The 15858-nt window shown below is 33.6% G+C and overlaps 1 protein-coding gene across 3 annotated transcripts in view; it reads left to right on the forward strand.

Annotated features, from left to right (window-relative positions):
* Positions 1–15858, forward strand: part of LOC140437078 (uncharacterized) — a 223685-nt gene that overhangs the window by 180442 nt on the left and 27385 nt on the right. For all 3 annotated transcript variants that reach the window (XM_072526333.1, XM_072526335.1, XM_072526334.1), the window contains 3 exons: positions 5684–5845; positions 14142–14468; positions 15287–15525. In XM_072526333.1, coding sequence (XP_072382434.1) covers positions 5684–5845; positions 14142–14468; positions 15287–15525 — 728 coding nt within the window. The remainder of the gene's footprint in view (positions 1–5683; positions 5846–14141; positions 14469–15286; positions 15526–15858) is intronic.

Raw genomic sequence — 15858 nt, forward strand, 5'->3', positions numbered from 1 at the left:
AACAAAATGGAGATTTAAGGCCGTGTAGTACGACTCAATAACGATAGATGGACTAAAAAACTGAAAATAAAACACAATTGGAAACTTGCACAAAATTGAAATTCGTTGAGGTATATGGAGACAGCTTATATCCGACAATGGACTTCTTCTTCTGGTGCACTCGATTACATCAAAATGTTCTCTATTCTGCGCCCATCTTAGTAATTTTTGAACGTTTATGCCCTTTCAAGCTCTGATATTGCAAAGACATGACATAGTTCTTCTGCCTACCCCTTTTCTGCCCTCTATCTTCCCTTCAATTATTATTAGTAGCAGGTTATATTTGTCATTTCTCATTATGTGGCCTAGATACAAGGTCTTTATTGTCTTAATCGTTGTTATAAGTTCTTACTCTATATTTATGGTGTTTAATACTATTCGATTCGTAATGTGTTGTGTTCATGATATTCTGAGCATTCTGCAATAAAGGCACATTTCAAAGGCTTCTAGTCGTGTCATGGTACTTAATTTTAAGGTCCAGGCTTCAACTCCATACAGAAGAACTGACCAAACGTAGCATTTAATAACTCTAATTCGGATGTCTAAGCTTAGTTTTCGCTTATAGATAATTTGCTTCGATTTTTAAAACATGTTCCTAGCCTGTTCTATTCGTATTTTTATTTCCAAATCTGGATCCCACTAACATTCCTCCTAAGTATCTGAATATTGCTAATTGCCAATGCGACAATTTTCATCGGTTTTGCTAATCACCATTACTTTAGTTTTTTTAAGATTTATTGTCAGTTCCATTGCTTTACTTGCATCATTAACTCCGTCTAGTATATTTTGTTTAAGTCTTTCATTATTTCTGCTATTAGAACGGTATCTTCTACATACCTGATATTGTTAATATATTTACCGTTTATTTTTATACCAATTTCGGCGCCGTATAGTGCTTGTTTGAATATGCATTCAGACTACAAGATAAAGAGCAATGGACACATAAAATATGACGATGATTATACATTGAGTATGCCTGTGGTATTATTATGTGTTTATATACGTTTACATGCTTTATACTATTACCGACATACTCGATAAATTGTCACAAATTGGTTTTCCAAAGAACAGTTTCAGTGTTACTCGTAGCCGTATATTTAATTGGGATTGAAGCTATACTATATATTATCTTATACTATATATTCATCATTCTCCTTGCTGTTATCCCTACGCAGAGTCGGCTTTCCTAATTACATTTCTCCATAAGTATTTTTCCTCGGTCTTACCCATATCAATCCACTTTACAGACATGCCTTGCGCAAACGTCTCCCACCAGTTTTTCTTTAGTTTTTAGCATCTCAATGTTAAACATATCCTAATCATCAACTTATATTCTCTCATTATGGCATCAAATGGTGAAGCATAAATTTCATCTATCCCGCCCTAACTGTACTGCATATATCTCTATCTATTTCTCCATTACTCTGTAATACCGATCCCAGCTACTTGAAGCTATTACTGTTCACAATCGTGTAACCCAATATTTAAATGAACCTTCCAGATACTCCGTTTTTAAGTTTTAAAGATTTTTCTTCAGGAGCATGTCTTCACGGATCTAGTCTTTATACTGTATCCCTTTCGACATTTCAGTAGTATATCATCAAAATATATATTAAGCATTATGGTATGATACTCTGCAGTTTCCTTGGAAATAAACAGAGTTCTGATGCAATCCTACTTTAAAATGAAATCTATCAGTCTCTGCCACAGTTTTCTTGTTCTTCTTCTTCTTCTTTTTATATAGACATGACTGTCTGTTTTTCAATGTGCCTCCAGTAAGTTGTCGTTCCATCGTTTTCGTGGTCTTCCTACTGATCGTCTTCCTATTGGGGAACCGTCTCTTGCCGTCTTTACTACTCTATTTGTTGTTATTCGGCTTATATGATCGTTCCATTCTACTCTTCTATTTCTTACCCAGTTCTTGATGTTCTCCACCTTGCATCTACGTCGTATATCTGTACTTCTAGCTCTGTCCCATAGTGTCTTACCATCAATTTTTCCAAGTGTTTTCATCTGTGCTGTTTCTAACATCCTTTATGTCCTCTCTGTATCAGGTCTTGTTTCTGCCGCGTATGTCATTATTAGTCTGATGACTGTTTTGTAAATTCTGCCTTTCGTTTCTTTCCCGATATTTTTATTTCTTCATATTGTTTCATTTAGGCAGCCTGCGGCTCTGTTTGCTCTATTCACTTGATCTTCCAATTCGGTTTCGAGCTGTCCGTATCTAGATAATGTGAGGCCTAGATATTTAAACTCCATCACTTGTTCTATTATCTGACCTTCCAGCTCCAATTTACATCTTAGTAAATTTGCTGTTGTAACCATGCATTTTGTCTTTTTTGGGAAAATTAACATGTTAAATTTTCTGGCGGCTATATTAAATTCGTGCAGCATACATTGTAAATCATCTTCACTTTGAGAGAGTAGTATTGCGTCGTCTGCATATCAGATTATTTTAAGTTGTTTTTCTCCCATTTGGTATCCTTTTTTAGTTCTTACTTTTTTTATTATTTCGTCCATAATCAGGTTGAACAATAGAGGACTTATAGAATCTCCCTGTCTTATCCCATTACCAGCTTCAATAGGGTCAGTTAGTTCTTCTTCTACTTTTACTTTTATTGTGTTGTTTTGGTAGATATTTTTGATCGTTTTGATTATTCCTAGAGGTATGTCTCTTGCATACAGCAAGTGGATAACGTCTTTTAATTTGACCCGGTCAAATGTCTTTGTAAGGTCCACGAAAGATAGATATGCCGGTTTGTTGTATTCTAATGATTTCTCTTGCACTTGCCTCATTATAAATATAGCGTCGGTGCATGATCTTCCCGACCTAAAACCTTGTTGTTCTTCTGCTAGTTTTATAATTTTATTTAATTTATTTGTTATCACTTTGGTTGTTAATTTTAGTGTTGTGTTTAATAAATTAATTCCTCTGTAATTTTCCGGGTCCGATTTGTCTCCCTTTTTTAAGACAAGTATTAGGATGCTTGATCTCCATTCTTGAGGAATTCTGTTTTGTTCTATTATTTTTTGGATTAGTTTTAGTAGTTGTTTGGTCAGATCTGGTCCTCCGTACTTTAGGAGTTCGTTCGGTATTCTGTCCTCTCCTGGTGATTTTCTATTTTTTAATTTCCTTCATGCTTCCTTTACCTCTTCCTCCTCAATATTTATTTCTTCGTTTGTCATCACCTCTGGTGTTGGTGGTTCATTATCGTCAGCTTTAGCAAATAGGGATCTAAAGTAGTCTACCCATGTTTCCTTCTGAATGTGTTTCATTTTTATTAGTTTGTTCATCTCTTTTCTTTGTCCTCTGATCATTCTCCGTAATTCTTTTTGTGTTCCGTAGAAATCGTGTTCCATCTGTTTTGAGAAACTCTGCCAGTGTTCCTTTTTTATTTGTCTAACTAAAGTATTCGTTTCATTTCTGATTCGTTTATAGTGGTTGTATGTCTGTTGTGTTTGTTGTGGCGTGTGTTGTAAAAAGGCTTTTTTCTTTTCTTCACATTTTGTCTTCACTTCCTCTCTAAACCCTGGTGTTTTTTTTTATATGTTAGTGTTCGTTACTTTCCTCTCTCCAAGTGATTCTGTTACTGCGTTAATTATGTTATTTTTGAGTTTTATCCAGCTTTCATCGATATTATCGTTTTCTAATATTTCATTCCCAGCGATCTTCTCTGATATTCTTTTCCTGTATAAGTATTCCTTAGATTCCGTATTTAGTCCTTCGACTTTGATTTTTGTTTGTGTTGGCGCCGCTCTCTTGGGTGGAAAGTATTTTAGGATGATTCTTATTTTACCTAATACTAGGCTACGGTCACTACCTACATCTGCTGAGTTGCGGCATCTTATGTCGATTATTTTCAATGGATGTATATCTCTGTTGGTTATAACATAATCTATCATAGATCTTTGTCCACGGGTGTTATTAAATGTATATTTGTGTTGGTCTTTGTGGTCAAAAAATGTGTTGTTTATTCTTAGTTCGTTATTCGTGCAGCAGTTGACCATCACTGCAGCAGTTGACCATTTTCCTTTTTAACATTCTCGTTATGTTTTTGTTTAATGCCGGGTATTACTTAATTGCCTATTCAAGTGTTAAGGCTTTAGCTGTATATTTAAGCAATATATCCTCCATATATTGCTCAATAACCTGTCTTGGATTGACCCACAGGTGCCTTAAGTTATACTTGTAACTTTTATATATTTCTATTATACAAGCTATAGTAGAAATAGTATATTATGCCCTAGCGACGGTACTTAAATCAAGAATATCCTCAGCAGCTAAGAGCAGCAAAAAGAGTATATAAAACCATAATTTGTCCACAATAACGTATGGAAGCGAGCCATGGCCGCTGAACTAACGGGAAGCAACAAAATTACTGGTATTGGAACGGAAGATAGTACCGACCATCTTTGAGTCTTTTAGAGACTAAACTACAGGGAAATGAAGAAGAAGACATAACCAGGAACTCCAGGCACTCTATGGAGATGAAAACATAGTACACTACATTAGGGCAAACCGAATAAGATGGACGGGACATGTACTAAGATCGAGTGATGAAATACTTATCAATACAACATTTTGGAACTGCCCGATGGTAGGTCAGTCGATCCCTAAGAAAAAGATGGAAGGATCCAGTAGCAATCGGTCTACGCAAAATGGGAGTACAACAGTGGGAGGTAGGTGCAGAAGACCGGCAACACTGGAGGCAAATAGTAAACACGGCCAAAACTCATTTAGAGTTGTAGAGCGGATGATGATGATGATGATGATGATAAAAGAAATACATTCAGCAAATATCTTGCTCAGATACTTAGGATCTTGGAGCCAAGGAGTAAGCAAGTCTCGAAAAGATATTCTCAAATTAAGTTTTAATTCACTATTAACTAGTTATGTTGACTGTAAAAATTGTCACTGTTTTCTAGAATTTAATATGAAAAAGTTTTGAAACCGTAGCCTGAATTGTCTTAAATACGGTGTAAATTGGTATACATAAGTTTGATGTAAAGATATTTGTAAACAAGATCTGAAAAATTGTTTATTTTCTAATACCTAATTGAAAAAAAAGCGAAACTTAGCTTCGTTTGTTTTAATGTTTTGTCTATTTTCTAAATTCTCTTTTTCTGTGTTATCATATCTGTTTAATCGTTATTTTTTTATCGTGTTTATTTCCTTTTAAAAAAATTTGGTACTAGAATTTGTATAACTCTAATATTATAATTTATTCCAAATAAGTTAATGTTACTTGGATACACAAAACTAAGTATTTTTGTAACACTTAGAACACATAAATTATGAAAGATGAAAAAAAGAAGAAATTAAAAGAATACCCAACAAAACCAGTAGAAAAATTTGAAGGAGAAAAGATTTTAGCTACTATTTTTGTTACAAAATTGCTCATTATGTACATGTTTTGTAGTTAATTAAATTTTAACCATTAAGAGTGTAAAAGCTGTTTTTTAAAAAATTTTATTACAAAAGAACTCATAGGTTGTCTATTAATATACCTACCCTTTGAACAAGTACATCAATTTCCATTTGCCTAAAAGCCCTTTTGCTCATTATGACCTAAAAATCGCAAAACTAATTTCCGCTACTCGTTGTTCTTTTAGTCCAAAATGTAATATTGGATATTTTTTGCAGTCGCTGCTGCGCACTGCGGACCAATTAAAGATCAAAGGGTTGTGCGAAACACCGGACGACAAGGACAATAAGGATCTTTTAGACACTCCGGATTTGGTGCCGCTCTCACTGCATTGCAAAAGTGGCAGGAAATCGCCACCACTCAAACACTCCACACCAAAGGTATGTATTTTTGGTTATAATCAATTATTAACAGTGTAGTAAAGTAACAAAAGTGGTACAGTAGGCGGTACTGGAAACTATCGCGAAGCTTCATTTTATGTTTTCTGTATTTTTAAAATTTAATTAGTATTTTTAAAATTGAATAAATTAATTTAATTATTTATTTATTATTTTATATATATATATATATATATATATATATATATATATATATATATATATATATGAATGGATTCTTCCAACTATTTACTGTGGCTGCGAACTGCGAATTTCGTGATGCTCACCTCAGTATTTTACTATAGAGAAAAAGTAATGCAAGGTTAATACAGGTTTAGAGTTCAGAAATTCTCCTGACAAACGAAGACCGGAGATTCCTCAGATAATTTTAAGACAATTTAATCTAATTCACCTAGTTCGAAAATGTTTCCTAAGTGGGCGCTCATAACGAGGCGTCGACCCTCACTCCGACCATAGGATCGTACCATAATCGATCGAGATTATGGTACGTTCATAATGGAGACCATCGCATCGTATCCTCGCCTAGAGCATAGCATTGACAGTGAACGCTCGCATTTAAAATAATACATTTATTTTACCTATCGATCGATTATGGTACGATCCTATGGTCGGAGCGAGGGCATATCATTATTTAAAGGCACATCATGTAACGAATCAGATAAAAACATTTTACAGGAAATGTAAGTAATCAGCACCATTTAAACGAGCAGGCAGTTCCACAGGCCCAAGTAGATAATCGTGAACTACAGTACTCCTATCCAGATGTTTATTCTAAACCTATGCTGATGCTTAGGGCATAATTATAGAAATAGGAAATAATATTATACATTATGCACATTAAAAATTTGCATTTTTTGTGAATGTAACTTTGTCGCAAAAAAAAATATATCTGAAAATAATCTTCTTTGGGTTTTTTTGATTTTGTAACCATGTAGCGAATTCTTCACGAACAGGAAAATCTCTTGTAGCAGTGCTTGTACCTTTGTAAAATGAAAAGGATATAAATTTTCGTTGTGTAAGATATTTCCTCCGGAAGATTTTGAAATTCTGGGATACATGGCAGATAGTCTTCGAACGCTAATTTCTGGATTTTTCTCAACTTCCATTAAAATAACATCTTTAGGTGCTGCTGTTACATCATCACGTCCCCTCTTTCAATATTTTTTGCAACCACTGAACCTGTTTCTCTTAATCGTTGATGAAGAGCTGTAAATGCTGAGTGGGATCACGATTGGGAAATTTTTCAGGGTATCTACGTTGTGCTGCTCGAGCGTTACACCTCATTTCGCCATAAACTAAAGCATATACGCTGATTAGTATATGCCTCATTAGTAAAACAATTTTTGTTGAATTGAAATTGTTATATTTGAATGCCACGAAGTAAAAAACTAAAAGATAAACTTCACGAACTGACCACAATTTGACAATGAAAAACGTAGGTTACACTTCTGTTGACAGGTCACGGCCAACTAGTGCAAATAATATTAATTTAACTTTCATGGCGAAAAAACGAAAAAATTTCAAATCGATTTTTCTAGAAAACGGTGTATCCTATCGACTTAGAGTAAGATTACCTTTTACTACTGGAATAACTAAAAATTTAATAATCTAGTATCGCGAATGCTTAAAAGGTAAAAACAAAAAAGTTACGCGTTAAAATAACCGTTGACCTACCCAAAACGGACGCCTATGATCGGTACTAGAAATTTACAATTGATGAAATCGATTCAACTCTGCAGGATAAATAAATAATCGTACCAGTTTTCGTTTTTCTAAATAGAAGCGTTCTGGAGGTATTTAAAAAAAACTAATTATAACGCGTCATCTTCAAACTTAGGAAGCATTTTCGGACTAGGTGAATTGGCTTAAATTGTCTAAAATTATCGGTCCTCGTTTGTCAGGAGAGTTTTTGGACACGATATGAAGCTGATAAAGTACCATGATTCTGAATGGTACGCAATTTATTTGAGATATGTGTCTCCTTCTTTGGACGATGAGGATGATAGACGATAATTTTACAAAATAGTGCTGCAATATTCGTTTATTTTTGGCTTTCTTTCCGTTGTCATAAACCTTTTGACATATTAATTCCAAAAAATTCGTTACTTACTCACTTTTACTTTTAATTGTTACTTTTTCTCCAATCATCGCTCATTACTCAAGGCATAGTGTGAAACATGAAATATCACAGTTAAAGCGTAAACTTCGGTCAATGTAAACACTCAGAAGGAAATGTATACGTATTGCACGAACTTTAATTAAAAGAGTTAATCGAACATAAGGATGTTGATAAATCTTAACATTTACTGGAAAGAAAATTAGAGACATTTCAACCAAGAGAACAGGCAGGATTCCGAAAAAGTTACGGAACTAATGACCATCTACAAAGCATAAAAACCCTAATAGAGACATAAGTTCGGGGTGAAGATATACAAACTCTGTTTGGATGGAGGTTATACTTATGATCTACAAATTCATTGTGGTAATGATAAAACTGAAAATATGTCATCTACGGATAGTGTTGTGTTTCGTTTAGCTAATAACTTATTAGATGGTGGACGTAACATATACACAGATAATTTTTATACTAGCGTTACATTAGTACATAGGTTGCTAAACAGAAATACAAATTTGGTGGAAACTTTGAGGCAAAATAGAAAACTTAATCCGAAAGAAGTGACAGGTGTAAAATTAAAGAAAGGGAAGATTATTGGAATGGAAAGTATCACAGGTGTAGTAGTAACTAAGTGGAAGGACAAAGTGCTTATGCTAAGTTTATAAGCATACTGCTGAAATGGTAGATGTATGTCAAAGAGAAGGAATAGTTAAAAAGTCAATTTCTGTTGTCAACTACAGCAATAGCAAAGGATTTATAGATATATCCGACCAAATAAAGTCTTACTCTACAGCATTACGAAAATCAGTGAAATGGTATCGTAAAATAGCAATTGAGATCCTTTTAGGGTGAGCTATTGTCAACGCCTAAATAATTTACCAAAAAAGTAACCAACAGTAACATGTCCACCACATATTTCAAGGAAGAGTTGGTTTATCAACTGGTAGAATAACTAATCCAGAGCAACAGATGGCAGATTCTCGTGAAGGTCACCATATAGAGGAAATACAAAGTTCGGTTAGAAGAAGATTGTGTTACATGTTACGCAAAAAATTCAGCAGATATTGGTAGAAGACTTGAATAGACAAAACTCCATTTTCTCGTTTCAGGTTCATTCAGTGCAAATTCATGACATTTGTACACAATTATATTTGTTTATTTATTTCTTAACTAGAAACATGTATTGCTAATTTAATTTAATTTTAAAGGATATTTACGGATCTTTTGCATTAAAAAACTCTTGTTTACGATATATATATATATATATATATATATATATATATATATATATATATATATATATATATATATATATATATATATATATAGATAAAACTTAGTTTCAAGCTACATAATAATCTATTGTTTTATCGCTAGTCAATAGTATTCCAAAAATGCAGGCTAAATATATAAAGGCGTTCTAAATATACTAAGGGTATGAGATGCAACGGTGCTTCTCGTGGCGTCAGTAAGTTCAGTGTATGAGATGCACACTTGCTTCTCGTAGCGTTTAACGTGTTAAATAGGGATATTTTTTTGACAAGCCTTTATCGATTCTTATTTTTGCCGATTGGTTCCAATAGAGGCTTGTTATGATACTGATGTCTTTCAAGTCTATACCTGCAACTTGGAGGAGTTTTATTGGTGTTTCGTGCTTTACATTACCGATCTCCTCTGTTAATTGTTAATTATTCATTATGAATATAGATATTTTAATTTAGTGTAAAACCTAATTTTAGGTTAGGTTATTGCCTAGTTGCTTCTACTAATCCAACCTCTAGTTGGATACATTTGTCGCAGCTCTTACGAATGTTTCAAATTACATTTCGTAGTTAGGTTATTTCTGCACACGCCTCTCCAATGTTTGTACAAAGTTCGTTTCTGTCTCTTGGACGGGTTTTGTAAACCTTTTTGTATGATAAGTGTCTTGAGAAAGAAGTCTAAAACTGTGGAATCTGAGACAGCAATTTATTAATAGAAAAAATCTCTGAGTTTAAAAAATGATCGCCAAGCCATTGCTTATGATCATAATGAAATCAATACCGATCTAACTGACCAAATAAATTCAATCGTTTATTAATTGAAAAGTCGATCACGACGTCCGATAGCAGGAATACTAAAAAGGTTTGTGCGTACATATTTTTATTTATTTCATCAATTTAAGATTTTTTTTTTTTGTGAAACATTACAAACTTCTCTGAAACTTCTATCACCTTACAAATTACATATAATTTCAGTTTTGTCTATTGTATATATATATATATATATATATATATATATATATATATATATATATATATATATATATTTCAAAAGTATTCAGTTATACACAGTATTCTTCTGATTCCCCAATTTTAATTTCGATGGACAATCACGAAACTCATTGTTCTCTTGAATCCATAATGTTTGCATGTGAAAATGGTATAGTGTTAGATACTTTTCCACCCCACACCTCACATCGCCTTCAACCGCTAGATGTAGCTGTTTATTCGTCGTTTAAATCAAAACTTGAAATTGCTATGAACGAATGGATGATAATTCATCCTGCTCAAGCAATTACCATACATGACTTAGCAGCTATTACAAACACTGCATACACTTCTTCATTTATCATGAAAAATATAGTTGAAGATTTTAGAAAAACGGGCGCTTGGCCCCTAAACCGTCTTGTATTGTCGGATGACGATTTCGACTGTGCTTTTGTTACTGACCGGCCAGGACCAGGAAATAATGTAAACAACTCAACAGAAGCTGTTCTATCTACATCAACCCCAGTAGCACATGAAATTAAAATTGTTCCATCTACATCAACCCCAATAACACCTGAAATTGTACGACATTTCGCAAAGGCTGCCCCGAGAGAAAATACTACAGCACGAAAAAAGGTTAAATCTAGAGTTTTAATAGAAACACCAGAAAAAAACAAAATTGAAGAAGAAACTTTAACAAGAGAACAAAAACAACAGAAGTTGCAAGCAAATAAGATGAAAAGAAACATTTGGAAGACTACTCCTTCTAGTAAGAAGAATGCGGAGTTACCACAAAGTGAAACTTCGGAATCCGATGAATACATCGTTTATGCCAGTTCAGATGAATCGGAGGACTTCACAGAAATTGCCGAATATGAACAGAATGACTATATGTTAGTAAAGTTTGTTACAAAAAAGCTGTGTAATTATTATGTGGGACAGATCACTGCAATATTTGCTGTGGATTCAGAGTTAGATTTTTGAAAAGAATTAAGCAATTTTTCACTTTCCAGAAACGGAGGATATTTCGATAGTTCCCATTGAAGATGTAGTTTTAAAATTACATACTATAAACAATTCAAATTATAGCACTTGTAGAACGCAATCATTTATTTCTTTTTCAAATTCAATGGATAATTACAATGTAAATTAAAAATTAATAGTTTCTTCTTTGAATGTCTATACCTTAGGGGCACTTAGGTACTTATTGTGTTTTTTCACGTTTGTATATTTTTTATTGTGTCCTTTCAATAATAAACTGTATATTTGGTTTGATTTCAAAGTATTTTTAGTTATAGCTTAGTTCAAAGCTATCCCTATTAGGCGCACTTTTGAAAATATTTCTTATAATATGTAAAGTTAATTTTTTTGTATGTTCAGATAATTTTTTGGTAAGTTTGATAGACAATATTGCATTATTAAATGTGCTAATGTTGTTTGCGATACCTAAAATAAATAATTTTAGGCAAAGTAAGTCATCATCATCATCATCATCAGTGGTGCTACAGCTCTAGTTGAGCCTTGACCTTCCCCAGTCTATTTCGCCAGTCGTTTCTGTTCATCGCCAACCGTTGCCGATTTGCCGCGCCGATTTTCCTTGCGTCCTCGTCCACACCGTCCCTCCATCTCAGTCGTGGTCTGCCTCTACTCCTATTTCCCACTGGGACCGATAATAGAGTTCGTCTGGGTGGGTAATTTTCATTTGCTCTTGACACATGTCCAGCCCATCTAAGCCTACCTATTTTTATGAAGGATATTACATCTCTACCATTTAAGTAAGTCATAATACACTTAAAAAGAAAAAACGTTCAAAAGTGCCCCCTCCTCCCCTATTCATCAATGACTTCTTCTTTCTTCCACTCCTTCTAATTCCCATTATTATTGCTTCCCACATTAACCAAAATGATTACAACAATGATCCTTTTCTTCTTCTCAATGCCTTGAACATCAAACAAAGTTCACTACAGTTCCTATCACATATTGCCCGCATCTAATGTCAATTCACTTCCCTATTTCAAAAATACTTCCTTGTTAAAAATACTAAGATCCTTTACTACTAGGACACATTACAATCTATTGTGTTTGATTTTACAAAAAAAAAATCTTTCAAAAAAAATCTTTTTTCCTTCATGCTCATGTCATTTTAAATTAAATCAGACAGTTTCGTTTCCATTCATTCATATCAACATCTCAATTCATTCATTCAGTTAAAAATTTATCTCCATTTATCAATAATTTCAAAATCATACATTTAACTGCCACACTGCCACTTCAGGAATTATTTATATCCAGTTTCATTACTAGGTACCACTTTTTAATTTTTTTAGTTTCTCAAAGTTTTAATATTACATTTTTACTTATGCTGTTGATTCTATCTACATTTACCAGTTCTCTTTCAATCTTTACCACTATCACATTGATTTATCTTAAGACCCCTTTAACGTTTATATAAAATAAAACTCATCCTCAACTCACACCTCATTTAAAAATATTCCCATTGTCTTAATACAAGAATCTTATACTATTGGATAATATGCACACTTTATCAGTCAATTCAAAATACTTATTCACTAACATTCCCTTAGATTTATACAACTAACGTTACATCTCATCTCTTAGTTACAACTTCAATACATATTTCCTCATATTACTTAATTCATCTCAAACATTACTATCTTTATATAATAATAATATATTCATGTATATATCTTTCACCATCAGTCTATAAGATAGATCTCTTTTACATTATATTACTGAATTGACCACGTCATTCATACATCATTTGTACATAAGAAAACATGTTATTATTCTGAGCTGATTTCTGCTTATTTTCTGCTGTACTTTCGTCCTAGTAGGACATGTCCGCCCCATATACATATACCGTGAAAAGTTGAATAAACATTTTAAATTTTGTACACAAGTGGGTCTTTTATTACTTTTTTTAAATTAAAATGTAAACTTTCTACGGCTATCTATTGATGCAGATATTATTCCATATCTTGTACAACGACAAATGTCTGTTCACACTGACGTTAGTCTAATCTCTGATATTTCTCAGCCAAGATTTCTTCTTTGTTCCCAAACTTTTTCTTCCCTCTACTCTTCCTTACATGATGACGTGTAGAAGAGAGTATTTAACAGTAAACAGTAAACAGATTTAACAGTAAACAGATACGATGTTTTTCTTATTTAAATTGTTTTCATAAGCTTCCTGCCATGTCCAATTCGTCTTAGCACTTCTTTGTTTGAGACTTTTGCAGTTCAAGGAATTTTAAGAATACTTAGCTAAATGAGTTGTAAGTTAATTGTAAGTCGTTCTAGCTTCTTTTTTAATAAATATATTTGTAGTGTAGTATTTTTTTACTAAAGATATCATTAATAAAAATTCTCTACTTTTGTCAAAGAAAAAATATCGTAGTAGGCCTTGAAAATTTCAATAAAGATTTCAGATTTTGTTCTGAAGTTCATCTTTTATTGTTTGACATTAAAAAATTAATAAATCGATTAATACTTACTTTTTATGTTTCCAATATAAATGGCCACTCAAAGACTATTATTTCGAGTACATTGGTTCCCATCAGTTTGGCGGCTGTCAAACTCTGTCCTGCTTTCCACTTACGGAATAATGAATAACTTCACTTTCTTCCAGTTACTTTATTATTAAATTTGTTGTCATAAGCAAGACCTTTTAGAGTTTATCTTTTAGAGTACCGTTAATAACATTACCTGATCGTGTCCGAAGTTTCTGCATCATTGAAAATTTTCAATATTCAACATAATATAACATATTATGGCTATATAAAGGACATGTTAGATACGGTTAGTTTTATTGCCGTTAAGTGTTTTCATTTTATATGATTACACTAATAGTTTTTTTTTGTAATTCCTATTCTTACTAATGTTGATCTTATAGTTTCAGTCTCAAGATCTCGGTCCACCAAAGGCAAAATACCCAAAAACAACCTTTCAGGCCGTCCTCGATTCGAATGAAATTAGCGGCGAGGAGGAAGACGGCGAAGAAGGAGCAGACAAGGAGGAAGAGGACAGTGGGGAAGATAGAGAAAAGAAGAACGAGAAGGCTGGTGGCAGCGAACAACCCTCCAGCGACGAGAACGAAAAAGATGACATGCCAGTAGCTTTGGAACCTCAACCCGAGCCGAAAAGAAAGAGGCCGATCTCGCAACAATCCGACCAAAACAAACCTCTAAACATGAGCAGCCATGGCCTACTATCGGGACAGGTGAGAAAATCACGTTATCTATTAGCTAAGTACCCAAATTCTGTGTAATGAAACACTAATTATTACTATTGATCGGAACTTTTTCAATTATATGTTAAAAATTACGTCTATATTAGTCAGATGTATGCTGTGAGTAGTTTAGTCATACAAATTATCGAATGGTAAAAGTGGTATGTGAAACATTGTAAATGTTTTCTCAACTTTTTTTGATTTATATTTGATATATTTTTTGCTGCAGCAATGTTTCTTCACTGAAAAAACATATCCACTGTTTGTTTACGGTTGCTGTTCTTTGTGTATTTGACCTTATCGTGGTGGAGAGGCTCTTCATACTTAGTCTTGGTCGCTAATTACTCAGTAATAGCATGGAAGCCTGTGTTAGCAGGGTCATCCTTTGCTGTTCCTGGTTCGGAACAAGAATCGACCAAGAACAAATAAAAAAGGGACAAATAAAATGAACAACGCACCGTCCTTCATCCGAAAAGATGAAGGAGAAACTACTGAATGAAAAGTAGTCATGAAAACCGCTATGAAGCTCAATATATACAAAAAAAAAAGAAGCAGTAAGCGAGCATGATCGTCATAGTAGAGACAAATTTCTAAATACCTGTTCAAGCAAAGCCTACTAACCTAACCTAACTTAAAAATACTCGAGAGTGTACACAAAAGCAAAGGTCTATGATGCTAAACGATCCCTTTTTCTGCAATATGTAAGTCTGTAGTGTAGTTCTTCCCGTATTTATTTAAGGTTTAAAATATTTTACAAATTATTCTGTATTTTTTGTATATCAAGAATAACTTTTCTCTTCTAATTTTAGACGATCTTCTCCCATTTCGGCGTCGACGACGATTTCCCACCTGAACCTCCAGCACCATCGGCCATTCCCGTTGGTCACATGGACATGTCCACGGCTCCAGTCGATCATTCTCCCACCAGGACTATTCTCAGTGAGCCGATGCATCGTACTGATATTTCCGATTCCACGAAATATACCTTAGAAATCAAGAAGGAGGCGGACATTAAGTTAGAAACGTTGAGATCATATGACCAAGACAGGTATATCTTTTGATGTCATTACATGTTTTTATGTATATAGTGCACACTCTTAAAATAGCTCTGCCCTGAACACAACAGTTAAACAAAGTCAATAACGAAGTAAGTGATATTGGAACTTTTCACATGGAACTTGTGATGATATATACAGAGTGTCACAAAAAGATTGGTCATAAATTATACCACTGTTTTTATCTTCTTCTTCTTTTTATGTAGAGATGTCTCTGTCTGTTTTTCAATGTACCTCCAGTAAGTTGTCGTGGTCTTCCTAATGATCGTCCTACTATTGGGGAACCGTCTCCTGCAGTCTTTATTACTCTATTTTGTTGTCATTTG

The sequence above is a fragment of the Diabrotica undecimpunctata genome, chromosome 3 (genome assembly GCF_040954645.1).
Source record: "Diabrotica undecimpunctata isolate CICGRU chromosome 3, icDiaUnde3, whole genome shotgun sequence".
NCBI classification, from domain to species: domain Eukaryota; kingdom Metazoa; phylum Arthropoda; class Insecta; order Coleoptera; family Chrysomelidae; genus Diabrotica; species Diabrotica undecimpunctata.